This window comes from Rhopilema esculentum, chromosome 21 (assembly GCF_057945365.1).
Source record: "Rhopilema esculentum isolate cy_ngs chromosome 21, ASM5794536v1, whole genome shotgun sequence".
In the NCBI taxonomy this organism is placed as follows: Eukaryota; Metazoa; Cnidaria; class Scyphozoa; order Rhizostomeae; family Rhizostomatidae; genus Rhopilema; species Rhopilema esculentum.
This window is the reverse complement of record NC_142835.1, coordinates 1,759,432-1,786,044: the sequence shown is the minus strand read 5'-3', so window position 1 is coordinate 1,786,044 and position 26,613 is coordinate 1,759,432. Positions and strand designations below refer to the sequence as shown.

The window sequence follows — 26,613 nt, the reverse complement described above, 5'->3', positions numbered from 1 at the left end:
CATCACCCCCTATTCCTGCAGAAATAGGCACCAAAATAAAGAGCTTTTTAAAGGAAACAGTCATATTAAAGTGTCTAATAATTCGTTTTGAAGTTTCTAAACTAACAAGTGTTCTTCAGTTTCTAAACAGGCTTGTAGTCCAGCTTCGATTCAAGCTTCTTATTCTCGGCAACTTTGCGAACTGCCTTCATGAAATCTTCTTGGACAACATAATCACGTTCTGCCCGAATAGCAAACATTCCTAGAAAGATATTATATAGTGTTGAATCTTTTGCAAGTTCAAAAAGGTAGAGCCTTGTTACACAGCCAGTTCACGTGGTAGGGCCTTGTTAAATAGTCAGTTCACGTGGTAGGGCGTTGTTACACAGTCAGTTCACGTGGTAGGGCCTTGTTAAATAGTCAGTTCACGTGGTAGGGCGTTGTTACACAGTCAGTTCACGTGGTAGGGCCTTGTTACACAGTCAGTTCACGTGGTAGGGCCTTGTCACGCAGTCAGTTCACGTGGTAGGGCCTTGTTAAATAGTCAGTTCACGTGGTAGGGCGTTGTTACACAGTCAGTTCACGTGGTAGGGCCTTGTTACATAGTCAGTTCACGTGGTAGGGCCTTGTCACGCAGTCAGTTCACGTGGTAGGGCCTTGTTACACAGTCAGATTTTTGTAGCTAATATCAATATCGTCAAAAAGAGGGAAAGCTTTTCCGCGTAATTGTTGTGACTTGCGCTTCAGCTATGCACGAAAATTAAAGATATATTGTATTCAGCAATAGAATGTTCAACAATATTGATGGTAGTCACAATCAATAGGCGAGACAAAAAAGCTTTGAAAAGGGAATGGCACAATAACATGCTAACTTTGGAAAATTATCGAGTTTGATACTTGGCGTAAACTGAGGTTTGTTTTGAAATACAGGATTTACAATTTGTAAGAACACGATGAAAAATTCTAAGCATGTCGGTTACAGAATTTAGATGGTTTAAAAAGACACGAACGAAGTTTCAAGGTAAATATAGAATGTTTCTCGTAGGATAAATGGTAATTCTAAACATTTTAAGACAAGCATCAGCTTCAATTTATCTTCTTACCTGCTTCAGTGCAAACATTTCGGAGATCAGCACCATTAAAACCATCAGAAAGCTTCACTATCGCCTCGTAGTCTAAAGTGAGAGTGACAAAAATCAGATTTGGCAAAAAGAGAGGGGTGGGAATTTTGACAAGGATCTGGGGAGACAATTTAACTGGATAATCTATAGTGTTGATAGTAGAAAATGACTATCGTTAACTTTCAACAATTTTCTGCAATTCTCGACAGTCAGTCAATTCAGACAACGCATTTTCCTGCTGCAGTTTGCGGCCCAAAAGTACCGAAAATAACAACGAAAAACAGGATTTGGCCTCCGTGTACAAATACAGTAAGATATTTATCCAAAGTGTTACACCAAAGAAGAAAATGCAATAATTTGCCAGGAACTCTCCCCTGTTAATAATTTGCCAGGTTTTTGAAACGTTATATCATTATTAAAAGCAAACTGATGCCCCTAGTGGGTTTTCCCCCATTGTTACTTAAAAACAAGCTGGACAAAAATGTTGTAAGGATTGATACAGAATGTTTATTATCAATTGACATTACCAATTTCTCCGTGCTTTGTTATGTTCAGTGCATGAATCTTCAAGATATCCATTCGTCCTTGCTCATTCGGGAGTTCAATGTCTGGCGGACATAGCAGAAAATGTGATGTAAATAGATTTGATCAAAGAGTATTTTTATAGTGCAATGGACACAGTAAAGATTTGAGCCAATAAACAACAAAAGTTGCACTCACAAACGAAATTGAAAGCGAAATATTTACGAAAACACTTACGGATCTTGCGATCTAGTCTTCCGGGCCTAAGCAAGGCGGGGTCTAGTGTATCAGGCCTGTTTGTGGCCATTATCATTTTCACCTGTTATGTTAAAACATATTTCGAACATTATTTGCCTGAATGAAAACAAGCTGGAAAAAATATTGTAAGGATTGGGAGGATGGTAAGGGGGGATGTATTTGATATAGATCGATATACGACTGAAGACTTAACTGACTGTTTTCAACGATAATAAAGTTTGGATATTAGAAACGAATGAAAGACCAGGTCGAGGTACATTACCTTTCCTAAAGCATCGAATCCATCCATTTGATTCAGGAGCTACAAATAATAAGGAAAGGTTGAGCATTTTTTTTCATCTGATCTTTATTATGATCTTTATGTATCAATTTTTTAGACCCTGAATAAAGTTGTCAACATGCTTCTACTCCCTTGTTCTTAATATTCATGTATCATTTTCTTCCATTCCTATATATTGATTACTACAACTTTTCGATTTTTTTTAAGAAAAATAGCGTAACTTTGCTGGAACTATCCTGAGCTTTCCAGGGTTTGCTCGAGGAAGGTCGGTTTTACTTTTGGACTCACGCTTCTCGAGCCAACAACATAAACATTGCATTATTTCCATGCATGACTTTTTACACGAACTCCACAAAGGCCCCCCCCCCCTTTTCCCACTACTGTTTCCATTTTACCATGATATTGAAGGATATCATCGTACACACAATTTGAAGAAGCCAGAGGCTCCAAATGTTGGTGGCTTTACTATTACTGTTTTTACCTATCTTCACAAAACCCTCATTGGCAACCACGCTGTGTTTGCGGACTTTGGAACAGAAACAACAAAAGAAAGACATAGCAGAAAAGATCCCACCTGAATGAACGCATTTGGGGCTAAGTTAAGTGGCTTATGCTTGGTAAACACAAGATACTATGAACTTTAAACACTAACAGACTTTAAATCTAAACGTGCCCGGGCAAGAAAATGCCACAATTCAGCGCCGAAATCAAAACACTGAATGAATCAAGCCAGTAAGGTTGACAATTGTCATTCAACAATCAAGTGATTAGCGGTCGCTGATTGGTAAAAAACAAGAGGCCAATCAGACGGGTCAATCATCCTCTCACATTACTTCGACCCCACCTGGATTAAATTATCGGTTTTCTTTTTGGTTATCACCCGACATCTAATACTCTGTGGAGTGTCGGACAAAATATACTTCAGTATGCAGAAATTCAGGACTGCTAAGGTTACTGTGTTGAAAGCGTTGAAATAGCTAAGGTGGGCTTTAGGTAACCAAATATTGCTATGACAAAAGTAACCGAACCATGAGAATACGGTGAACTGCTTTGAATTTTTACTGACAAGTCTTAAAAACAAAAAAGCCAGTCTTCCTGTCTATTTATTGGAAAAAAGACACGGAAAGGGGCATTTCGTTATTGCGGCGCGGGGGCCTAAGTTGCACACACGCTTCTGCCCGAAGGGTTTAAAAAACTTTACCTTAAAATCCAGAAAATCTTACAACCTGTGTGCCGTTAAGATAAAAACATCTTATTAGGGGACATTCATGTACTAGACAATGAACCTTGAAATCCTTGTTCGTGCGTAATTTGACCACCGGCTTAGTATGGGGACCTTTATGGACCAGATCATTAAACAAATTCCTAAACTCCTATTGTAACAGACAGAGAAATACTATGGCCAGTAGAAACGAAAATTAATTAAATACTGATGTGAGTGCAAGCCTCGATATGTTTACCATGTCATTGCCTTCCTCAAGGCTCCAGGCTGTGTCCCATGCTTTCAACCGAAACAGCAAATAGACCACTTTTCTACACAGAATCTCCTTGAAGATATCATTGTTAACGATGCTGCATAACACAGATAAACTGTTTTTCCAAAAAACTTGTTCAGAGGCAAAGTGGTAATGGGTTCCTGTTTAAAAAAGAGGTATTAGAAGCTAAACACTTATTTCATTGACTTCATTTAAAGACGTACCTCCATGAGCGTTCGTTGAATTTCTCTATCTGCAGATGTACCCTCAGAAAACCGTCTTCCTCCTGATCAAAAGAAACAGTTCAGGTTAATTCATCATCGCAAAACCAACTTCACTGAGTTTTATAACATTTAATCATCTAAATGATTAAGCGGAAGCACAGTATATGGTACTAAGGCAATGAGAAAAACACGGGCTAAACGGTATTTTTAAAGTGGCAAGCAGTAGAAATTGGCTTGGCATTAACTAAGCGTTCCAGGACCCTCAAACCGCATTATCCCAGACTCGAAAGGAGATTCAACTAATAAATATTTTATCTAGTTTCTGATAAGCCCCTTCTCAGAGTATTGCAAAACGTACATTTTTATGGAAAACAATGCAAGGAGACGGGAGTTAAACACTTCTACAATAAACTACCATGGTTTATTTCGTCATTAGAAGGTATCATCTTTTTTCATGTGTTTTGTGTATATGAAGGTTTTACTGTAAGGGAGATCGTTTGTAAAAAATGAATTTTTCGTCCACAGTTAATACATAGGGATTTTTGTAAAGGAAGACATAAATTGTCACAAATAATTTCTTACCAATAGCATCAATTTCATCCATGAAAATAATGCATGGCTGATGGTCCCTGGCGTATGCTGAAAGAAATATTCATATAAAATTATAACAATGATAAATGAAATATAAATAAGAAAATTTCTGAACGAGGGGAATGAACATAAATCAATTCAGGTCATTGGCTATTTCCCACCAAAATATGTGAGGGGTTCAGCTGGTTTGCGGTTTTTGAGGCAATTCAATTTGGTGGTGTTCTTTTAGGACATGTACTCTAAATAATATATTTTAAATAATATATGTAGTATAAGATATATTTTTTTGGTGTTATCATTCATCTTGCATAACTTTGGGTAAGAAGTCTTTTCAAACTCTCTAATCAGCCATGTACTGGTATTGTGCTTTATTTGCTAGTTTTTATACTTGCATCGCTGTGTACACTTTAAAAAGGGCCAATTTCGTAAGATTGTATCATTGTTTGGAAGTTTGGTTTACTTTATATATCGATAAGTTAATCTTCAGCTTTCTCTTGAGGTGAATAAAAATTTCCAGCTCTTTTGTCAAGCTTTTGCAAGGTCTATTAAAATGCTAGCTTCCGTGCTGAAGAATGAAATGTGACAATATAACTGGAAATCAAGATAGAATCATACTAGGAAAAAATAAGCAACATTGAAAATAAATTCTCCATTTTGTTCCGAGTACAATTTTACCTTACTTTCAAGTTATTTTATTAAAATTCAATTGTTAAGACTAGGGAAATTATACGATAATTGAATCTCTTGCGGTTGCCCAAAAAAAGCTTTTGCAAAATTTAACTGAGATAAAAGTACTTCAAAAAGAAAGTAAATTCTGTATTACCAAACATTTCACGAATCAATCTTGCACTTTCACCGATGTATTTGTCTACAATGGCACTTGATACAACCTGAAAAACGAATGAAAGTTTCTTAAAACCCATAAATCTGGATGCCTGCTCATTACTGTGAATTAAAGTATTCCGAATAAAAATATCAAATATCTAGGATAATGGCAGAGTATGTATGAAGCACGAAGTTACCACAAGGCATCCTAGAAACGAGTATGCATGTTACCTGTGAAGAATGAATTAGAATAATTCAGATACGGTCATGATGCAATGGGCTCAGAAATATCTTGGTTAACGGAGAACTATAGAATTTCTGATACCTAAACCGTATGCTTGTTTTCTTGCGCTCGTGTTATATATTTATCTACATGTGTTATGTATTTTGTTTTTTTTCTCTTTCAACACTGATGTTAAGCTTTTAGAAGGCAATCAGTATATTGGTAGATAGATAGAAATTCAGAGATACCTTCAGATTAGTTACCTGGCTATAAAAAATTATGTAGACTAGCGAATCCTTAAAAAAACTTAATATTATCCAAGCTAAGGCCTGAAGAGTGCGAAGTCTTCGTTTTGAATTTTGACCATTCGGATCAATTACAAAATGCAACGAGAGCTAAAAAAATGAAAGCCATTTCTGGAGATCGAAAATTTCCCATTAAGAAAATGATACATCTCTGTTTTGAAACTGCGAGTTGCAATATTAGGGTTACCCCAGAAGCAGAAAATTTTCGCATTGACAAAAAGCTAGAACAAATTGTATGACTTTCGGCATTACCTTCAAGAAATTGCAGTCAAGTTGGCTTGCAACAGCTCGAGCTAGCAGAGTTTTACCAGTTCCTGAAATAAATGTGTCAAAAGATTCAGCAGGTAAAATAAATTTATACTCAAAAAGAAAGGGCAGACATGAAAGCCAGAAATTTTACTTTTTTTCTTTTTCACTACAAATAAAGAATTATTGTGCCCTGTATTTTTAGATTTGTTTACATTTTTTATAAATTGTTTCGGAATTCAACAAAAGAGGTAACCAGTATATATCTTTGATCAATGAAAAGTAAAGTACTTGTTGGTTGCCACTAACTCTGGCCTTGAATTAACTAATGATTGTGAAATGAACTAAGTTCTAAACACTCTATTTTATCATATATGATTAGCAAAACCGCTGTGTTTATAAGCTTTACACAATCCACTAACACTACGAATATTTTCAAAATAAAAATTAAAATAACTCATTCAAACGATGTCAAGCCCCAATGCTATGTTTTACCAAGATACAATAAGAGAACTAAAATTTGGTGTTTTGCGTAATTTTATACTTGATCTTCCTAGCAATTAATATTAACAAATATGATATCTTTCAAATCAGCCAATTAATTAAAATACCACTCGAAAGACGATACTCGGTTCTCACCATTTATGAGCCTTAAAACTGTAATGAGCATTCTAGTTCGTGTTATAGTTTCACCAGAGGTGAAATTATCAAGTGAAGAATACATCTTAATTTTTAGCGCAAAGATTTCAGCGCTCAATCGATCAAAAAGTTGTGACATAACTATGCTACTAGAATTTTGTAGCTGTATGACAAAATCGTAGTATCATTGCTCACGGCATTGAGCTCTAGCTAGACTTTCTTCCCTATACATAAATACATATCTTCAGCTTGACTTAATTTTCAACCTTTTACTTCTTAATTTTTAAATTTTACTCTGAAATCAGAAATAAACGTCCCCTCCTCCATTTATCTTTTCCGAGATTTTGAAGACCCCCTGTTCCTAATTGTAACCCCCAGTCCCATGTTCCATTTTGATTAGCAATATAACTCTAAAGTATCACGTACCTGGTGGTCCATACAACAAACATCCTTTTGGTGGCTGTATTCCAACTCTGTTAAACAACTCTGGATTTATCAATGGCAGCTCGATGACCTACACGTGAAAAATATTGTCTTGCTCGTAATATTGATTCGACACGATTAAGGTTGTAAGCGTAAAACTTCTTTGATAATCAAATTGCAGCTGTGTTATCGTTGATTCAATAAAATTAATTGGAAAAAAGCATTTGTCTTCATTATTCTTGTTTAATAATAACGATATTTTGCAGCTGAAATAAGTTTTACCAACATTGCAATACCATTAATTTAGTAAGAAAGCATCTATTCCAAATCACCATACCTCTCTGAGTTCTCGGATCTGTTCATTGAGTCCACCAATTTCAGCATAAGTGACATTACCAGGGTCTTCATGTGACATATTGTAAACTAATGGGTCAACTTCACGTGGTAGCCTCCTGTTTAAAATAAAGATAAAAATGATGGCATGAGTTGCAAATGACTGGTAGCCTTCTTATTTACATTGTCTGACATTTTCTAGATGAAGAACAAGTTGCCCAAAGCTAAAGATAAATTTTTATAAAATATTTACACAAATTCAGATCCAATTTTGAAAAATCAATTCCAGTACACAAAATTTGGTTGAAGGATGTGCCCCAAAATTCGAAATCTTAATTAATCTATCATAAAAGGTCCTTTGCTTTTCAAAAAGTCATCTTCAAAATATGATTAAAAAATATAATTTTCTTTGGAACCCAAAATAAAATGTACATACCTCATTATAGTGAGGGTTGTCATATCAAGTGCAACCCTTGTACCTTGTTTTAGCTTTCCTTTATCAATCTAAAAATAAGATATGCAAGAACTGACATCATTTTTCTGAAAGAGTACAGGCTTTTGGAATCGAAAAGTTCTAAAGAGCAACATTGGGTTTAGATTTTGAATGAGATTATTTTGACCTATTAAAAACATGACAAAATGCAGATGGATTGTAAGTATGTGTTAGATACACGTTTTGGTGAAATTTTAACACAAAAGAAAAATTAATGGCATTTTTAAAAATTACCAGCATAGTAGAAAATCATAGGATTGTACAAAATTTTATGGAATTCCTATGCAATATTTTTAAAACTTTAACATACCCCTCTCCTTATTCCAACAACATATCTAGGTCCATTGGTTGCCTTTACAATGTCTATGGAAACAAAAAACTGCTAGAAAATTTTTGTAAAGATTAGGAGTAATCGCAAATATTACAAGCTTGTCAAATCATATAAGAGCTGCAAATCAAATCTATTTTAGACTGCAAAAATACTTCAAGGGTCCCATCTCTAACTTCAGAGTAGAGGAGAAGACTTTCGACTGAGTAGCGAAAGTCTGTATAACAACCCTGAACAAAACATCTTATTGAAATGCAGACAAGGCCTTTTAAAAGCAGATCATAGACAATTGACATATTCGTCATTACTGGAAGTTCCATGATCTAGTCTAGATTAACTTTTAGTTTCATACTCACAACAATTTAATACAACAGGGAGCATGGAAGGATATAATAACCCTGTGGCCATTAACAATAATTTACTTGCAGTCTGCCCAGTAGTAGATCCAGAATGATAAAGTCTGTGGACTGAAGAATGCTGATCCTTGGATGCAAAACTATTAATTACTTTATGCAAAACTTGATTTTAATTTTGGTAAAGAAAACAAAACATGAAGGAATCAAGATTATGAAACAACATAAAATCATTCATGCAAGTGTTGGACAAAAGCAGGTCAGCAGAAATGGTGCAAATCTCCCCCCGATGTGAACCCAGACAACCATTAAAACATAGTTTCAAATCAACAAAAATCTTTTTTTTAATAAGAAACTTGTTCCGCTAGAAAAATGTAATGTGATATAACTTATTCCTTATTTTGTTTTGGACAATAAGTACTTAAATCAATGTTTCTTCATGGTCATTAGTATTTAAAGTACTTAAATCGATGTTTCTTCTTAGTCTCAAATCAATGTTTCTTTTTAGTATTAAATTATTGTTAACCTTAGTAGCCAAGGGCATGGTCTCACTTTACTCAAGCCATGGTAATTGATACTTGGTATGTTAAAGAAGAAGAAGTTCTGGAAATGCTCTAGGCTCTAAAAGACAGCAAATTATCTGCTGGTTTATTATTTAATGCTGAAATTCCACCCAAGTATAAAATCATATAATCTATATGAACAAGATGTGGTAGAACTTTCATACACCTATGATTTGTTTTTTCATACACCTATGGCATCAGAAATTCTAAATAAATTCCTAATTGTAAGTGCAAATTGCTAGGAATAACAAGGCCTGCTCAAAGATCTATTTGATATTATATAATATGTGTTACATGATTAAACTTCTGACTAAAGTTCACTTGGGTGTGCCCTAAATGAACATAGATTTAGGCATAATTTTGAATGTCTGAACCCAATCTGGGCTTTTTGGCACTTGAATAGATCATAACAAGCATTCTTTTCTGCTTTGCACCACAGAGATCTCTGTGGGCACCACCAGGACCTTCTTTGCATTGACATTGAAAGTTTGGATTCTGAGAACATTTACTTGTTCTCCCAAACATAAAAGCAATAGTGAACAGAAAAGTTACAGAAGCAACCATTTCATATATCACAAAGATTAGGCTAGAAACTCTTCCAATCGAAACACATCCTTATGGGTGAGTCAGAAAGATATTTCTTGATGCACCTTTTATGCTACAATCTTTGTTGTGTAAAATTTTTTGTAAATCTCATTTACTTGTATTGAGCCATTGTGAGTGTTATTTGTAGCAGAAGCTTAATGACCCTTAATCCTTTCTAGCTGTGAATGATATACATATAATATATTATTTTCTTAATCTGGTTTAACTGATGTTGTTCTTTGTGCATTTTAATATTTTATGACAATAAACAAACAAATATTTCTTATGTAGGGTTCTTTGTACCAGCAGTATAATTTTTTTTGAGAATTGTACACAAAAACCTATAAAGCAGTTAGTTGTTTGCAAGCCCTACTCTTAGAGGCAGAAGTGACAAATTTCTGAAGCCATGCATTCACTTACATTTTTCCTCTGTTAGCTGTTTCAATACTTCACCAACAATCTGTACAGAAATAAACATATTAGATATACATCTCACACAATAATGCATGTTCAAAGCAAACTGTTTTTCTGTTAAATAATAAAAATATCTACATTTTTATTATACCTTTATTTTGATACTTATAACATAAAAAAGCAGAAACTTCGCACTAGTTTCCAGACTGAAATATTAGAATGGACACATGGTATTACAAATAAAACTCTTTGACTGAACAATAAATGATCACATTAAAGAAACACAAATTATGTCAATGTAAACAATTAAAGGAAAACTGACACACAAAAATAACTTTGGCTTATTCTATGCAGACTGTGTCACTGACTTCAAATCTGGTAAAAGTTTTCTTCTCAGATTCACTGTTTTTCTATTTTTTGCGCTTTTATCTGTAAGTTACTTCACAGCCAGGACTTTGGAATTTCTCGACGCAGAAACAAGATGATCACCAGGAATTGATAAAATTCTCAGTTGACATCACAAGTGAAATGTTAACAATGCTGTTGTAAAGTCTTTCACTTGAAATGTGAAAACTCAAGCGAAATTTCATGTCATGTCAAAAAATTTTCAGACATGTCATTTCTAAGTAAAAAGAAGCTAGAGAACCCCAGCTGCAGGTCTGCTAAAACGCTGGTATCCACATAAAACATATCTTTATGCCTTGACAGTCTTCGTCATAAGGAAATCACCATGCGTGTGGCAAACCACACGCATTATTTCTTTCATGCGTGCGACTCACACTCTTAAAAATCAGGCTACTTCGGACCCAGTTTACACAGTCCTGTTAAAAAATGGAACAGAGACGGTACAAAATTCGTTTTCTTTCGTAACAGGGTAAAAACCATTCCGGATGACAGAGCACAATTAGCTTGGTTCCAGAGTGCTAGCGTAAACGAAAGGGTGAACCGCGCCCATTTTGTCACGGTGCCAACTTGCACGCAGGGGCGCCTAAAGAATTGGAGGCCCTGGGGCTAAAGCGGAGAATTAGGGCCCTGCGAGCGAAGCAAGCAAAAAATTTTTGTGACCACGCCCTTTAAGCCAGCTTAAATTCGTTTATTCGCTTCAAATGTTTTACTGTTTATGGGCATAATTTTGTTACTTTTAATCAATTTTATTTCAAACCAGAATTCATCACTTTGTAAGGCCCCCTTCACCTCGAGGCCCTGAGACAATTTGCAGAGAGCTTGAGTATTTCTGCTGTGTTCTTTCCGAGAACATTCAACATTACAGGACAACTATTGGGAAATATTGATTGATACAGTGGCGTAGATAAAGGGGGATCAAGGGGCGGGGTGACTTATGTGAAGTTATGTACAAAATTTTGAAAAAATAAAAGCTCTTATAAAATTTTTGTCGGAAAATCTAAATTTCTCGTCCCTTTTATGAATTCTCTTATCTACATCACTAGATTGGTATTAACCTTGATTGTCGGAAGATCTTCTTTTTGCGGGTCTGTTTGTCGCCTGCCTCTCGCATCTATGATAAAAAAGCCCATTTTCTTTTGAGCAATTGAGCAATGCGCATGCGACTGCCTTGATAACTTCGAACCATCATGGGTTGAAACATTGGAAGAACCTCTAAGACAAACAAAACCCAGTCAAGATGGCAGTAAAAGGGATCCTGTAATCTGCTTGAAAACATGCTATACTAAGCTTTTTGGGTGACTCCCTGTTCTTAAATTACTGCGTTGAACATATTAAAAAATTACACAATGTTACATTGATGTTGAATAATTTGCAATTCGGTTTATCATCTAGGCATTTTAGCAAATAAGACCAATCAGGCTAGACAGACAAAGCAGTCTGGACAAAGAGGTCTCAAACTGAAATGAAATCCTAGTAATATGATGCCTGATATCTCATTTAAATTGTAGCAATAGCAATGTTTTTAATAGAAATTCAGTTTGTACTGTCAGTCTGTTATTTGTTTACATTATCATCACCCATAGAGCCATTGGATGACAGTGTGCACAAGCGGCAGCCCTGGTTAGTGGCACAAACTCAGGCGGCTGAAATTTCCCAGTTGTTTCAAAATCAGTGTAATAAAACTAAAATTCAGAGTCCCAATCCATTTAGAAAGTCAATTATATCTCAAAAATGCAAAATTAGCTCTTTGTACATGCACAATATGAACAATTGTCTGCAGCATTTTCTGAAAGGTTTCTATAGAGCAACACAATATCTGCTGAGAACATTATCTTTCATTTGTGACGATTTTCACCTTGAATCTCAAATTTTCAGAACAATTGTTGTTTCTCAACTTAAAATGCCTGTATTTCGAAAATGGTAACTGTGATTCGAAAAAAATTTTGACACCGGCATTTGCTTGTCACTAACTACAAATTTAGCCAAACTTAATTTTTGCATGTCAGTTCTCCTTCAATACATAGACCAATAGTACTATCTGCTATAAAAGTAACATTTATGCCACCATATAGTAACATTTTCTTTTTTTAAAGAAAAGGTGTGAGTAAATAAAGAAAGTAAATAAAGAAGAGCTCACCTGTCCAACACTTTGTAATGCTTTAAGGTCATTTTCAGATTTATCATAATTTTTGCTAAGGTCTCTCAACTTCTCTCTCACTAAAATTTTAAACAGCACATAATAATAATCAAATGTTAAGAACACAAATATTTTATGAACAACATAATATATTCTGCAGTTTTTCATTGGAAGATCTTATAAAATATTTTTTCTATGATACATGCTCTTTTGCAAAGGATGCCCCGCTCTCTCTGATACATTATAACTTTTCACAGACAGAATCATTGTTTATAAATTAGAGTTAACACCAAATTTAGGGAACTTGTCTTGGAATTTTTTCAAAAAATCCTTGAGCTTGCTATTTGATTGTGATTAAAATGCAAGAGAGAGACAAGGAGTTAATTTTGTTGTCTTCTTTGTGAAAACAATTTCATTTAGCATTTGATATTTCTATTGTTTAGCATATCCTTGAATGCTTGGTGTCTATCCTTGTATGACTTGATAAGTGGAAACATGGAAAAACCTATTAAGAATTGTTTGTATTTCTATTGCTAAGGATTATGTGCACTTTGGTACATGAGAAACTTTATCATTTGATAATAATTAAACAACTAACCAATATAGGGAGCTTAATCAACAAACCTCAAACACAAGTATGTATAGTAAATTTCTTGTTACTTCATATTTTTACTTTATTTTATTCAATAGTGTTTAAATGCTTTGGGTGATGTGCATTTTTAAAATTGTATTTAGGATTGATTGATTATAGAAATGAAAAATACTTCGTAATTGATGCTGTATGGAGATCATTATTATGTTTTGTTTTAAACGCTTTCTTATGAAATAATATTGAAAGAAACAAGCAGTTCTAAACGAGCACCTTCCACATTTTTGCAAAATGTATTCAATTACAGCAACTATTTTTTAAAACTTTATTCATTCAATCGTTTTGAAAACTGCATTCGCCTTGATATTGGCTAGTGTTAAGCTCTGTAGAAGTAATCAATTATCTATTAAATAGAAACAAATAAAACTTTATTTACTTTCTTTCAGTCTAGCTTCGACCTCTCGATGCTCACTGAGCTTTTTCCTGTAATCAGAAAGGGCCTTTTCTCTGGACGCCGTTGCACTATCCATCTTTTCAATTTGCTTCTCTAACAAAGTCTTCGGCAGTTGTGAATGAATCTACCATTAAATAGCCTCGTTTCCAACGAATCGTGTCTCTGTTTCATCTATCAAATATGATGTCATGCCTTCCGTGGAAACCAACGAAATGGTGGAAACTTAAACGGTTCCAACACCCCCGATTTAGGCGGGAGTCTCCCGATTTTTGAGTTCATCTCGTGTTCTCACGATTTCAATTCTAACCTCCCGTTTTCAGAAGTTTTTTAATAAATCTGTGGCGAAATTCAATTTCTAAAAACATGTTGTGCAAATAAAGAAAATATACAAGAGTGTATGTGAAATTTGTCAATGTGATTTATTGCAACATCCCAATATATCCAAATTGATGCAATTATACAAACAAAATTTATTAGTACTTTTAGAAGTTAAACTCAAAATATGATGTAAAGAACTGAAATGAATTTTCGAATTTTTCCCTATCTTTTTCAAAGCTTCAGTATCTATGGTTATCTAAAGCCTATTCCAAAAATGATTCTAATTATCTCATTTTTACATTCGAGCAATTAATCCCTCCTGGTTTTCACGACTTCTTAGGCTGCTTGAAGGGATGCCTGCACAAGATTAGGGCAGGAGGGCAGTGTTGGTGCTGAGGGCAAATCGTAGAATTTTTCTACTAACATGATCGAGTATTCCTGTTTAGGGAGGGTGGGGTAACATAACAAAATATTAACATGCATATATGACAACCATACAGCTGAGTTTTTCTACCACCAATGATTCTAAACATAGAGAAAATGTTGACGAACATATCCATGCATAAATGGGTATTAAATGGCTTTGTCATTATACACAATATTCGGATTTAAAAAACTCACGGCTGTTATAAATGGGCTGGTTGTAAAATTTTGATTGCAAATGCCTTTTTATCCTTCTTTAGTTTCTGGAGTACTTCAGAGTACTTCTTTTGTTTATCTACTATTATCTTTGCCACTCTCCCTCTTTTTACCCACCTTGCTACAGACAGCATTTTCAACCTTTGTGTTTTTGTGCTGGTTTTATCATTTTTCCAATATTTTCTAATAGAAATTAACATAACGAGAGCGGTCAAAGTGATCATCAATAATCAATAAGATTTTATAATATTTTCTTATATTTCAGGGCACTTCTTGCCCCCTCTGCCCCTCTCTGAAGAGCTGCCCCTCCAGCCCCCCCCGGTGTAGGCGCCCCTGGCTGCTTGAATGTTTCGCCTCCATGAAATATTTTTAAAAGCTATAAATTTTTAAGTTTGCGTCATCTTCACGCAATCGGCCGAAGGTGCGGACACGTTCATCACTGTGTAAAATAAAGTATTTTACAGGACAGGTAAAGCTCATAAATCAGACTCCAGTTCGCAATAACGTTTTTAAAAAAAAACCAAGATTCTTCAATAGCGATCGTATAATCAGCAGCAACCAACAACTACAAAATGACGACTTTATTCAACGAAAACTTCGACTCGACTGGACTTGCACTCAAAGAACATACGCTTTTAACAACACGAGTGACGCACATAAAACCCTAATGACACAAATTAACGGCAAATGAACTAATAACAACTAAAATAGAGATGGCACGATGACAAACAAAATTACTGACGCAAACATCGAAAGACATTCTCATTAACAATAACGAACCACAAACACGATGCACGACAGACAAAACTAGTTGTATAACAACTGTCATAGCCAAATTAATTTGCAACGTTCGTCACTGGAGCTTGCGCTTTTTGCATCGTGCCCAAGTAAAAATTAAAGGAAACTTCAGTGAATAGTTCTTCAACAACGCTTAGATTTAAGTTATTCTATTCAGCTTTTAAAAGCAGAATATTTGGAAGTGAAAAAATGCACGCGATAAGTTTTCAAGAAGGGGCGCCTTTTACCATTTTTACAATCAGGGGCGGGGGTTGTGCCTCCGTTGCTCCCCTGGCTCCGGCGGCCCTGTAATTGTACAAAAAGCATCTACCGTATTTTCTCGAATATGCACGCTCTTCAAGGATGGTAATATCTTCGTTGAATATATCGGAAAATATGGTGTTCCCACTGACGGGGATGTTTCCGAAATTTTTGGGATGTCTATCATCCAGCAAGGGAGTTGGGGCGAGAATTTATGAACCACGAGGTTACGAGACGAGGACCGCATGGAGGTTGAAGGCAGTGCTGCTAGCCAGGAGTTAACGAAAAAGCGACAAAGAATTGAGGCAGAAAATAATCAGACAATTAAAAAGGTAACATGAAAAGATTTAATAGAAGTTGTTCATTTCTTTGTGTTGTATCACTTTCTCTGTCATTGATTATTATCGTTGTTTCGTAAATAATTAGGTTGCGAATCTTAGGCCTAAGTTTGAAAGGACAGAAATCGAGGAAGTTGCCAAAATGAAAACGGGCACCGATAAGCCCTTACAAGTTGTCATTTCACTAGAAATTCTCGAAACGTTTCAAATATCAAACCTTGTTTAAATTTGTTACTTCTTTAAAGAAAATTCGGCTATTACAAGGCTCCTTTAAAGTTCATTTGCCTGTAGCAACAACCTCGAGTAATGAAGTTTGCTGTGCTGCAGCTGCAATATCACCTCAAAACGACATCCCATTGATAAAATCAGGCTGCTACTTGCAAGTAAATGTAGGCATCAATGTTTTATCGTATTTCATTGTCAATGAAAATACACAGAGAACACTACTGTACATAGTATTCTACTCCGAAGCAGTTTTCTTAATGCTTTTAATGCTTAATTGATTTCTGTGCTTAATTGTTTCCAATTGTGCAAGTGCTAATATAAATTTTGCTTGTTTAAATTTAATTAAATTTTGAAATTCCACTATAGACAAAAATTTATCTAAAGCTATCACACAATCAGCTAAAATGCAATCACAGCAGATGGTAAATTGTCACAGACAACGAAAATCCCCTGTCTGATAATAGCAACCCAAGCAGACTAAATGTTCCTTCAACTTTTATGCAAATTTGCTTGTGTATTCTTGTCGCTTATACTGGAACACTTTCCGACAATTGTGTTTCCTCCAGTGCTTGATAGTTAGCAGTGACAAATGAAGGAAAATATTTATATTCCTAAAGAAACAAAGGGAGATAAAAATTGTTTTGAGATAACAGTTTTTGGAAATTGTTGCTGAGATAAGAGCATTGATTTGATAAATGCCATATGTTCTGTGGTTTCTACTATTTTATTTGTTTAAATGTCCAATTTTCAACATCATTCCAGTTGTATGCCAGTTTGTTTGATGATCAACGAGCTCTATCACTGTGGTTGAAATTCATCCTCTTGTTAAACAGATGATTCTTGTATATTTGACACAAATTTTGCATCATACCTTAATAACATGTTTTTTGTTCTCCTTTGCTTTTTGTGGCCAATCCCTGTGCTTTTCCCTGTGAAATAAAGGTTGAATATTCAACTTTGTTGCTTTTCTCGCTAGACATTGTGTAGAACACTACAATTTGCTGATCTACTTGTTCAGCTTAGTTCTATCTATAGTTCACATTATGCAACCTTTTTGGCTTCATCAACCTCACATAGTTTTCATACAATCTAATTTTGCACTTTCAGTCAGTCAGTTTCAAATTTAGTACTACAAACTGGAAAAACTGTTCTGTAAATCATTTGAAATTCATAAAATATTAGATATATAATGTCATAAACAGGCGTGATTTATCCATTTAAAGGACAAGTGACACGCTTTTGGCGCCAAATTTTTTTTTCCTTCTAACTTAAAGTAAAATGCTGTATGAGAGTGTTGTTGAAATATTTTTTCTTTCTGATTTCATTTTCCCACTTAAAAACCCATTTGAAATTATGGCGGGAAATGAATCACGTGACACCGTGACGTAGATTGTGATAATTTGTTATTGCTGCTACTGGTATAGAGTGCAATATTAACGTTAACAACACGCCTGTAAACGAATACAGTTCGTCTGGACCTGTCGCGTCTTGTTTCGTAAACTCTCTATCAATTACAGGAAAATTCTGAGTTATCACAATGTACGTCATAGGGTCACGTGATAAAAAGCAAAATTGCGCCCCCTGCGCCCCCTGATTAGAATTTTTTTTTCCAAACCAGGAAAAACTTACTTCTAAAAGATGATCTATAAGTTAATGAAAAGAAAAGATAGGGTGAAAAGTGTGTCACTTGTCCTTTAAGATCATGTTTACTCCTGTTGTTTTTCACTATTTGCATGCATATGGGAATGAAGTCACCACAAGCAGGCCTCTCTGGAAAAAAATACAACGTGGGCTATAAAAAGCCCTTGCCAGTTTGGCTGCGTGGGCTATTTAGCCCTTGCAGAACTGTTGTTAAATTATTAATATTTGAGTATTTACAAAGGCAAAAATACATTACCTTGCTAATTCTCTAAGCACTTTTCATCCTAAGAAGGCATTTTGTGTGTATTACAGTAATAACCACCTTTAAATTTTGTATTACCACTTCTAAAACGAGACAGATAAGGAACATAACTTTTTGGAATATAGCAAAGTTTTGTTAGGTTTGCAGGTTGAATGTGGCGCTTTTTGCCAATGCCTAGTTTATATGTTTTGACTTAAAAAGAAATTGTTTTCTATTTTACAGCATGGTGTAAGGTTTCTCACTTCCATTATTCGTAGCATTAATCATGCTATATGTTGTTCCTTTCGTGCAAACACATTTCCTATAAGTTTTAGCAGATAATACAATAGTTTGTTAACATGTCCTATATAAAGAAACATAAGGAAACAGAAATTTCCTATTTATAACATTGTTTGATAAATACATAGACATGTAAGACCTCTTTCTCTTCATTTCCTAACACTCTGATATTTAGCGGTAATGTAGTACAAATATTGGGAAGCTAAACTGCGCAGATTAAATGAGAACGTTGAGTTTAAAAAACTGCGTGGGCAGAAAAAAGCTCTCACAAATTTATTTTGCGTGGGCGCGGGCTATAGCCCTTGCTCCGGCAAAGGCCTGGTGGACCAGAAGTGTTTCCAGGTAAGAGTTGGTCTAAATCATTTTTTTCCTGATATTGCTAGATGAAGCCCGAAGAAAAGGAAGCAATTTCTACATTGAATGCTAATGGAGACATCAGCTGCAAATCTAAAGAAGAACCAGAGGTGTCTGCAGAAGAAATGACTAGCAAGGACTATTACTTTGATTCTTATGCGCATTTTGGTATGTTAAACATAGTTTATGATTAATGCTAATAATTAAAAATTTAAACATACCTACTAATCAGCAGCTTGAAATTGCATCTTTTTCTTTGATCAACTATTTCTTAAAAATCAGACAAAGCTTTTTTTACTTCATCAAAACCTCTCACTTGTCACCATTTGAAAACTAGCACCTTAGACTGCATTCAAATTGAAAGTTTGTTTTAGCATACTTTTTTTCCTTTTATGAAATTGCTTTGGTTTCTAATTTCCCATTCTGATTGAAAACCCATGTCAAAAACATGTGGACCATTTATTTTTGAGATTACTTCAATGTACCCAAAGAATGCACTAAAACAGGTTGTTTTCCCCTTCAAAAATAAGAAATTTTTGTCTTGCTTGCACTGCATAGGTAATTTGCTTGCTAACAAACAAGCTGTTTCCACAGCAAGCTGCTTTCTGCTTGCAAACATTTTTGCATTCTGAATGCTTCAAAGGATTAATATAGCCGAAAGGGGCATGCAGGTTAAGGCACCTGCAAAATATTGTGCATTGTGAAAGCAGCCTTAGATGCATGCTACAGTCCAAGACATGTTGAGTTGGACATAAAAATGGAGGGATTTGTAACTGACTTATTCAGAGCTGGGTATTTTCAGTTTATCTCAAATTAAAGATGTTTATGTTTTACTGTGTTGCCTTATCTCTGCTATCTGTCACAGTTTCCCAGCCTGGTGAAATTTTCCTTGTTAAGGGTTTGATGTCTATTGATCTTCACTTGGTTGATCAATTTGTTTTACTTAATCTTGTTTTTCACTAGTAATTATATAAATCTTCTGTTTTTCTTTGTTTCAGGAATTCATGAGGTTAGTATAGCAGCCTTATTGTATATTACACAATATGTTATCTATAGCTCACAAGAAAAAGGGCATATTGCTCTATGCAAATGGAATGTCACTTCAGTGCACTTTTACTGTTTCTTTATTTTGAGTTGACTGGTGATATGTTTGGGTAACAAATTAACTGTTGTGCTATTAGTCTTTCTTCAGATTTCTGAAGTTAGTTCTTAACAAGCAGCAGGAGATATTGTAGAAATGACATGATTTTGAAGTAAGCTCATGATGGGTAATTTGCAGTCAAAAAAGAAAAAATTTGGAAGTTATAAATTATTTATAAAATATCTAATTTGCAAATATAAAGAGATAAAATGATCGGAGTAGGTTAACCTTATTGATTTTCAAGAACTGCATATTCCCCTAAAGTGTTGTTGTTAGGAAAATTTTTATTTATCTAATTTGATTTAATTTTAGGAAATGTTGAAAGATGAAGTGAGAACATTAACCTACCGCAACTCAATGTACCACAACAAGCATTTGTTTAAAGACAAAGTTGTTTTGGATGTTGGTTGTGGAACAGGCATTCTTTGCATGTTTGCTGCCAAAGCTGGTGCCAAACAAGTAATTGGGGTATGTATTTGAAATTAAGAATTAAAGGTAATGTGTCCAGCTAAAGCAAGCAACTCTGCAGGGGTTTTTAGAAACATGTGATTATTCATGTCATCGCCCCAGTCATTACGGTCGTTCTGTTTATCCTGCTGCGAGGTCAGCTTTTCATGTGAGCAGTTTTGCATCGCAAGAATACTGACCAACCGCAAACCGTTATTTTGATGGGTGGCTAGACAAGTTGGGTATACGCAGTCCTTTTATATGGACACATTACCTTTAAGTTGGGCCTCAAAGTTTTGAATTACAAGGTTACAAATTGTAAGGTTTGGTGACATAAAGAGTACTATTCATAGCTAAAGAGACTTTTGCCATATGCCAATCAACAATTGGCTATTGAATAACCACTTATCTTGTATCATGCTTGTTGATTTGCCAATGTTGATTGACAGAGTAATTAAGCCACTTTAGTTGACTAAAAGCTTAGGGTCTTGTTGTCTTCCCTATTTTTAGTCACCCAGTGTAGTGTGAAACCCAGTGTAGCAGTTACTGTCTTGTTCTATATGTTCCAAATGTGTGTACATCTCTGCCAATTAAGCACTCTATGATAGGCCAGTTAGCAATAATTTCCATAAATTAACTAATTTGAAGCACAAAATAGCTTTGGCACAATCTGGGTTTTCTAAAACAAGTTGCATGATGGCAGAATCACTAGTTTCAATAGTGTTTCTTAGACCCACAAGATTGTGACAAAGTCTATGATGACAACATGTTTCAGATAATTGGCCAGTCATCTTTGCATCTAGCAATTTTGGAATCAATATAAACTAAAATAAAGACTAAAAAACCGCCATTGTGCAGACAGAAGGAGTTTTTTTTTCTTTCTTGAACTCCAGTGGTAAGTTTCGTATAGGCAGGCAGTACTGATTTGACGGAAGTCTCCTGAAGTTTGTTTATGGAATTTTAGAAAGCTGTATGAATTTCAAATCCATAGATGGATTATGAAACTTTAAGAAAAAAATAGAGCACAGCATTTCTCAGTTGATTTATGCAGTTTTCCAATCACTGATCAAGGTTTTGGTCTCTTAGGTCAGGCATATTTTGAAAATCGCTGATTCTCACTGTTCTTTTATTTTTGCTTTAGGTGGATTGCTCTTCAATAATTGATCATGCAACACTTATTGTGAAGGAAAATAATCTTGATCATAGTAAGTTTTGAGTGGAATATCCACATCTTGTGATGAAGTATCCATTTCTTGGGATGGAGTATAACTTTTACTCTGAGGAAATCCTGTATGGCAGGCGCAAATAATAGTCACCTTTGATTTACTTGTTTTTTGTTGTTGGTTGTTTTCGGCACGTTGCAGTACTCATTATTCCCTACATTTTTATCGACTTTCCCTCACAAGCATTTTCTGACACAGAAATCGTGAATTTGAGCAGGAGGGATGTTGATAGACAAGAGAAGACCCTGTAAATTATAGAGGCTTCTTTGTTGGTTGACAGTGGATCTTTAAGTGCCTAGAAAATGACTGAAACACCCATATCCACAATCAAATTTATAACAAAAGGATAAAAAAGATGAATTTTAGCAATATTTAATTTCTACTGACTACCAAAAAAATATGTTCACTGTATAGAAGAAAAAATTATCAAATTATATAAAAATATTGTTGGTGTTGCATAGTGAAATAGGTCCTTATATGCTGAGGGTGTTTACTAGATTTCATGAACTATCAGCAAGTCTAGGAATTTAAATGTGATGGAACTTATTTATTCTAGAGGTGACATTGATAAAAGGAAAGATAGAGGAAGTAGTCCTTTCAGTGGAAAAAGTTGACATAATCATCAGCGAATGGATGGGATATTGTTTGTTTTATGAATCCATGCTGGACACTGTGTTATTTGCAAGAGACAAATGGCTTGTATGAGTTTGTTCACTTTAATTTTTGTTATAAATATAAGTCGCATTTATAATCTTTGGTGTTTGTTACTCTCTCTTTGCATATTGCTTGCCCACATAGGGTTGATAGAGTCAATTTTTAATATTGTGTGTTCTGTTGATTTGTTCATGTAGAAATGTGACTTTATTGTCATTATCCAGGCACCTGATGGTATGCTGTTTCCAGATAAAGCAAAACTGTATGTTTGTGCCATTGAGGATAGAGATTACAAAGAAGAGAAGATCGACTGTAAGTATTATTTTTCTCAATTTCCATTTATAGTTTTATCTATTTTTCTCTGTACAGTTCTGAATCTTCTTTTATTTGTCCAATAATGGCTTTTACCTGTTTTCTTCTTATGAAGAGAAAAAGACTTGCTTATTATAAAAAATTTATTTAAATTAATTCGTAACCAGTTTAAGGAAGTTACAGGGAAATGAAATGCCTTTCTAATTCTAATTCAAAAAACCTGTCAACTAAGTCTCTCTTTATCATCAAGTATTAAAATATCCTCATTTTGAACTTGAATTTTCCCTTTATTTTTCAGGGTGGGATAATGTTTATGGTTTTGATATGAGTGCCATTCGCAGAGTTGCCATTTCTGAGCCTCTGGTTGATGTTGTTGACCCAAAGCAAGTGGCAAGCAATCATGGATTGATTAAGGTAAGCACCAACAGTATTTTCACCTCTATTTGGAAAGTGCCCTTCAACATTATCTGAAATCCATTGGTATATAAATTAAACAGGCCAATCAGAGACATGCTTTCATTAGATAGATTTCTCTCATATTCCTGTTTAAAACAAGGATAGAATGTAAAGGAGAGACAAGTGATGACCCAATGTCGTTTTCTAGTGAGGAAGCTATGGTATAGGTCCAATTTTTTTCCGCATCACTTAAGGAGAAACAGTCAAATTTTTTGGAATTCACCCTAAATTTTGTCAAAACAGCTTCAGAAAGGTTAACAATTGTACAAGAAGAATCCTTCTAGACTTAAAACAAATCCAACTCTTTATCTTTGCTTGATGCCTTGCCATTTAAGAAATATGAGGCATCTTTTCCTTTACCTGTGGAAGTTCCTTGTATTAATGTATTGAATTTTTAGATGTATTAAGCAAACTTCGACAACTGTTGCCAATGTTAGTCGCCGCAGAATGTTTCGTCCTTTTTTTTATAACCGAAGCTGAACTTCAAGTATCCGTTCTTTATAAAAGCACAGTGCATAAATACTGAAAGTCTGCCGTTAGCAGAATAATCAAAGTTGTAAGAGATTAGAGTGTTGCTCTATTGACATTCCCATGAAGTCTCTAGGAAACCCAAAAGTGATTACTGAAGAGATTATTTTGGAATAAGCATTTCCATATGGTGTTTGAGGGAAAGCTTTCATGCAGTTGCCAGAGGTCTTTAAAAGGTAAAAGTGGCTGGACAGTTTAGGCACCAGCTGTTGTAAAGAAGGGTGGTGCCTTGCTTCGAATTGCGGCCTATCGTCTTTTTGTTTTTGCTCTCTTTCAAGGCTGTCTTTTCAGGTTATTTTTTAAGCCTTCCTTATTTCGTTGTGCCCGTGACATGTTTATGTTGTGTTGTGGACGCGAAGAAAAATAGGTTTTTTCCATAAAAGTGCTCTTTGATATTTACATTAAAAATCACACGTCTTGATTCCTTTTTACTATCCTCGTTGTCAAACATCAAGCCTAGTCGACGGAACAACGTCTTATTTCTATCCTAGAAGATTAGCAAGTCGATGTTTCGTGAGACTTGCATGATATTTGCTCAAACTACCAACGTTGTTCCGGGAGAAAGGGGGTGGTTGTATGAATACTTGGGGACTGAAATGAATAAAATAGAATACTACGCCAATCGTTTGATATTTCAAGTAATCTTAACAGGCACTGTAGTACGCCATTTTAACATTGCAGGAAGTAAGCATCGATACCCAGCAGCAAGAGGACATCAACTTCACTGCTCCATTCGAAGTCACGTGCAAGAGAAACGACTATGTCCACGCGCTGGTCACATTCTTTAGCATTGAATTCTCAAAGTGCCACAGTCGTGTTGGGTTTTCAACTGGTAAGATGTTTCCCTTTTCGTTTGCTTCGACCAAGGATAGTAAATTTATGAAAATTAATTGACACTGCATGTAGAAGGTATAGGTAGAGTAAATGAGACGTTTTGTTAATGAGAATAAATGAGAAGGGAATTGTTAAAAGGTAGAAATGGGGAAAGTATCTGGTGAAACAATACTGCTACGAAGGAGAGCGAGACTTAGAGGCAAATCATTGTGTGGTAATCTCCCACACAATTGATGGAAGTCCTGTAGTCCCGAAAATGAATATATCGAGATTTATTGATATATTGTATTGAAGATTATCGTGCTCTCTATTACCATCAGGTATTTTCTTGCAGCTCCAGAAAGCAGGTACACGCATTGGAAGCAAACTGTATTTTATCTTGAGGAATATTTGACAGTCAAGGCTGGTGAGAAGATAACTGGCTCCATTACGATGAAGCAGAATGCCAGGAACAAGGTATTCAGCAATTTCTTCAGCTTCTTTTGCTATGTTTTGTTTCCCTATTATCCGCTGTTAAGCCACATGAAAGATTTATTTAGGCTTAGTTTCTGTTACTTATACAAGATTAGCGCTATACATGAAATGTACCTCATAAGACATGTTTCTTGCCTTTTAAGCTTTCCGTTTTGTCTTCGGTTTGTGGATAAGCCAATGTTTTCATGTCTTTTTTTTCTTTTTGCTCCATTTTCTATTAGCATGATATGTTTGTTCATCCTAAAGAAATATGACTGATTTTTGTAAATCGGTTCGCTTGCTGAAAGCATTTATCCCTGCTGATATTCAATGCTTTCGTTCTTACTTTCTTAGCGTGACTTGGATTTCACAATCACCGTCGACTTTGACGGCGAGCTGTCAAGTTACCACAAGACATCCAACTACAGGATGCGTTAAAACCAGGCACCACAACGAGACATGGTCAGAATTCTGTCCAAACTTCAGGTGTAAACGGAGACAGCGTGGAGATGTCATCCATTTTGGAAACACACTAACCATCACATCATTTCTTCTTCCTTTTTTAACCCAACATCACACATCTGTTCAGATTTGGGTCTTTTTCGGTACCGTCCTGGCAACACATCTTAATTTTTGTTTGTTTTGTCTTGTGGCCTTCAACCATCTGACGTTGTCTGTAATCCTTTAGCTGTTTGTCAAAATTAGATTTTCTTAAGGACACTCCCCGTGATATGAATGTTAATTTAGGCATTCCCAATTCTTAGGCTGTAAACGGTCCACACAGGTCATTTGATTCTCTCCGGGCTGATATGGATAATTCTTCAGTTCAGTATATAAATATAGTTAATTCGTTCTTGCACGGAACACAGATGGGTTAACTGTATTCTTTAGCTTCAAGATTTGTTTTTAGTCTAGCTTTACTGACCGTTTTTCCAAAACTGTCTTGCCGTTATTCTGTTGCAAACAAACTCGTCGAGTCGATAAAAATACAATTTACAATACAAATATGCAAATACAAATAAAAAAACTTGAACATAGGCCAAACTTGCAACGAATCGTTTACCTAAGAAAGTTCAAGAGTGGGTTTGAATTTGAGTCAGTCTTCGCTTGTGTCACTATAGTCCTATTCTTCGTCTTGTGTTATCGTATACAGATATACTGAAACTTCGTTTTAGTGATTCTTGGTATATGCACCATCAAATTGGGTATTGGTCATTTCCGTAGGTTTTTATTTCTTTACTGAACGAATTTTGCAATTAACTCTTGGAAGAGATAGATTTTGTGTGTTTCTTCCTCCCTATTATGGTATTATTTCATTTAGACTTAACCATCAATTATTCTGATTACAAAATCTCAATACACAAGTTGAATAGAGCCCTCTGTTTCTTTGTGTCCTTACCTTCGTTGATGCCAAAATTTTGATGTAAAATTTAGGGCGAATGGACAGTATTGTGTCGAAAAAGTTGCCTGTTGTAATAAAAACCTGAGAATTTGAACGTACAGTTTTCCGACAGCTCGAAAAAGCATAGTTCTTTGAAAATTTGAAAATCTCACCTCGAAAGTCTTTAAAATCTCAAATATAAAAATCAAACATCTCAAATATATTACTTTGTTATATATATGTACTAGATATATACCATACAACTCACCAAAGATGTACTAGATGTTAATGCAGTGATATGTTTCTTGCATCTATTTTATAATGA

At 35.1% G+C, this 26,613-nt stretch overlaps 2 protein-coding genes across 2 annotated transcripts; one reads left to right on the top strand and one right to left on the bottom strand.

Moving 5' to 3' along the window:
- Nucleotides 1-44: 44 nt before the first annotated feature.
- Nucleotides 45-13,909, bottom strand: LOC135684782 (26S proteasome regulatory subunit 10B). Its single transcript, XM_065200438.2, has 16 exons — nt 13,748-13,909; nt 12,723-12,802; nt 10,187-10,226; nt 8,248-8,300; nt 7,881-7,948; nt 7,449-7,563; nt 7,115-7,202; nt 6,056-6,117; nt 5,274-5,340; nt 4,442-4,498; nt 3,860-3,921; nt 2,143-2,181; nt 1,860-1,941; nt 1,628-1,708; nt 1,083-1,154; nt 45-241 (listed from the first exon to the last, which is right to left on the bottom strand). The coding sequence occupies exons 1-16, from the start codon at nt 13,839-13,841 to the stop codon at nt 123-125; spliced, it is 1,179 nt and encodes a 392-aa protein (XP_065056510.2). The 5' UTR covers nt 13,842-13,909; the 3' UTR covers nt 45-122.
- A 2,032-nt stretch (nt 13,910-15,941) lies between these two features.
- Nucleotides 15,942-26,277, top strand: LOC135684783 (protein arginine N-methyltransferase 1). Its single transcript, XM_065200439.2, has 11 exons — nt 15,942-16,092; nt 18,889-19,027; nt 19,858-19,868; nt 20,313-20,468; nt 21,589-21,652; nt 22,227-22,369; nt 22,549-22,636; nt 22,935-23,050; nt 24,302-24,452; nt 24,789-24,910; nt 25,262-26,277. Exons 1-11 carry the CDS (start codon nt 16,006-16,008, stop codon nt 25,343-25,345), a joined length of 1,161 nt encoding a protein of 386 aa, XP_065056511.2. The 5' UTR covers nt 15,942-16,005; the 3' UTR covers nt 25,346-26,277.
- Nucleotides 26,278-26,613: the final 336 nt, after the last annotated feature.